At 28.1% G+C, this 2038-nt stretch overlaps 1 protein-coding gene across 2 annotated transcripts in view; it reads right to left on the bottom strand.

The window, feature by feature from the left end:
* Nucleotides 1-788: 788 nt before the first annotated feature.
* Nucleotides 789-2038, bottom strand: part of LOC116847517 — a 2167-nt gene continuing 917 nt past the window's right edge. Inside the window, exons 2-5 of one of the 2 annotated variants that reach the window (XM_032822608.1) lie at nt 1621-1739; nt 1402-1547; nt 1076-1269; nt 789-980 (exon numbers count right to left, since the gene is read on the bottom strand). In XM_032822608.1, the coding sequence (XP_032678499.1) occupies nt 921-980; nt 1076-1269; nt 1402-1547; nt 1621-1739 (519 nt within the window). In that variant the 3' untranslated portion in view covers nt 789-920. The remainder of the gene's footprint in view (nt 981-1075; nt 1270-1401; nt 1548-1620; nt 1740-2038) is intronic. The other variant, XM_032822613.1, reaches the window with a different exon arrangement.

The raw sequence follows: 2038 nt of genomic DNA, 5'->3' as shown, positions 1-2038 counted from the left end.
AAAATACTTTTAAAATTGATAATTAAAAATATTAACATTATGAATTTAATATATATAAGGTAGAGACTTCAGTTTTTAAAATGTTTTTTGAATCATTTCGTTATCGTCATTTTAACGGAACTTATAGTCTATTGAATTCTATACGTGTTCTAATATAAGGAAGAAAGTGCGTTTGACTAACCTTTGAATTATATTACTTCAAAGGTAAAAACGGCGTTTAGAGACTTCTGACTCACCGTTGATTCGTACTCTGATTTCGTTACTCAATGTGTATAGTGGCGGCTCGTAGTGGACACTTCGGAACTAAAAATCGACGTTACCATCTATAACCCACGACACGAACCTTTTTAATTAGCATTTACCGACCGCTTAGTGAAGACAAAACCTTCAGACTTATTAGCACTTATTAGCAAGCCACACACATGCATACACGTGCGAGACCTAACTTTTTCATAATTAATTTCTAGAAAACTAAGTTGCAAATTGGACAAAATGCTCGTAAGTAATGTGCTTCTCAATATAATTTTACCATATCAATTTCGTGATAATCTGCTAGCGTATTTTCAAACACGATAATGATAATAAATACAATGACTTGCAAGACTTTATTTTCAAATAATACAATCCTCAGTAAATAATAAGAACCTTTACTTTTTAATAATGCGACTATATAACGAATCTACCATTAAGAAATAAAATTTAATAGAATATTTTATTTTAATCCTAAGAATATTTTATTTTAATCCTAAGTTAAACTATACTATGAAAACTAAATATTTGAAGAGTGAAAATAAACATTAAAAAAACTTCGAGATACAAATCAAATGTCATTATTATATATGTCTTGTCATACTTAATATTGTATAAATATATTAGTATTTAACAATATGTTAATCGTATAAAAAATTATATATTTGATCTTAACAAACGCTGTCATCCAATGAATTATTTATACCGTTACTATCGCCATGAATCATTTCCTGTAATAAAATATATGATATATAATTATAAAGCAAAAATTAATGGAATATATTGTGAAATATAATATATTGATACAGCATAGGATCAACATTACCTGCAGTACTTCAATAAGTGCTCTTGTCTCTTTCAACATCTCCTCATGGATGAGTTTTTGCTCTGTTAATCTTTCATTTTGTTCACTTAATTTCTCTATATGTTCTTCTAATGTTCTAATTTTTTCAAATGCATCATCAAGTGCCATTTGTCGTCTTTCAGCTAAGACTTCCCAATAATTTTCACTAGGGCCAGCTAAACAAAAAATAAGAAAATAAATATTTTAATACTAATTTAAAATTCAATTTTTTATATATATACTATACATTCATAATATATGCAAGAAACATGAAATGTTAAGATAAATATGTATTATATTGATTATACCTGTAGATGTTAAATCTTCGACACTAATTTTTATCTTTGCCCCTCCAGTCTGTGTATCCTTGTCTTGAAACGTTGTCTTGTTTTGAAATGTTATCTTTTTAGAAGACTTATTAGGAGGAGTAGGTTTTGTTTTCTCTGATACAACACTGAAATGTCATCTATTAATATATAGTCAACTTGTTAAAATATATCCATAATTATCTTTTCAAAACAACTTACTTTTCAGTTTTTATTTTTTTAGTTTGTTTTGTAGATCTGAGCATCCTGCCAGCAGCGACTAGGTTTTCTTTATCTGTGGCTGATGGCTGCAACATGTGCAAAGATTCTCTCACCTTATCCTGTTTTGATAATAGAAAAAATATAACATAATTACCTAATCTATCTATTTTACAAGGATGACATTACTATCACTTCTCCTTTTTATTTGTCAAATTAGTTTCTCTCTGACTACTATTTTTTTCCAAACATTAGTTTTATGTATAGAAATATATAAATTTATAGAGTATTTCTCCTTTCTATATCACTTTAGAACAACAATTAGAATGGTGTTGGGGAAAAATTGTAGGATAGCCTTGAACCATTAATATTGAGAGAAAGAGAGAAAAAGAGAGAGAGAGAGAGAGAGAGAGAGAGAGAG

This window comes from Odontomachus brunneus, unplaced genomic scaffold, assembly GCF_010583005.1.
Source record: "Odontomachus brunneus isolate Ranch 3 - 2012 unplaced genomic scaffold, Obru_v1 Obru_scaffold_004, whole genome shotgun sequence".
Classification (NCBI taxonomy): domain Eukaryota; kingdom Metazoa; phylum Arthropoda; class Insecta; order Hymenoptera; family Formicidae; genus Odontomachus; species Odontomachus brunneus.
Note: the sequence above shows the minus strand (reverse complement) of the source record. Positions and strands in the feature narration are given on the sequence as shown.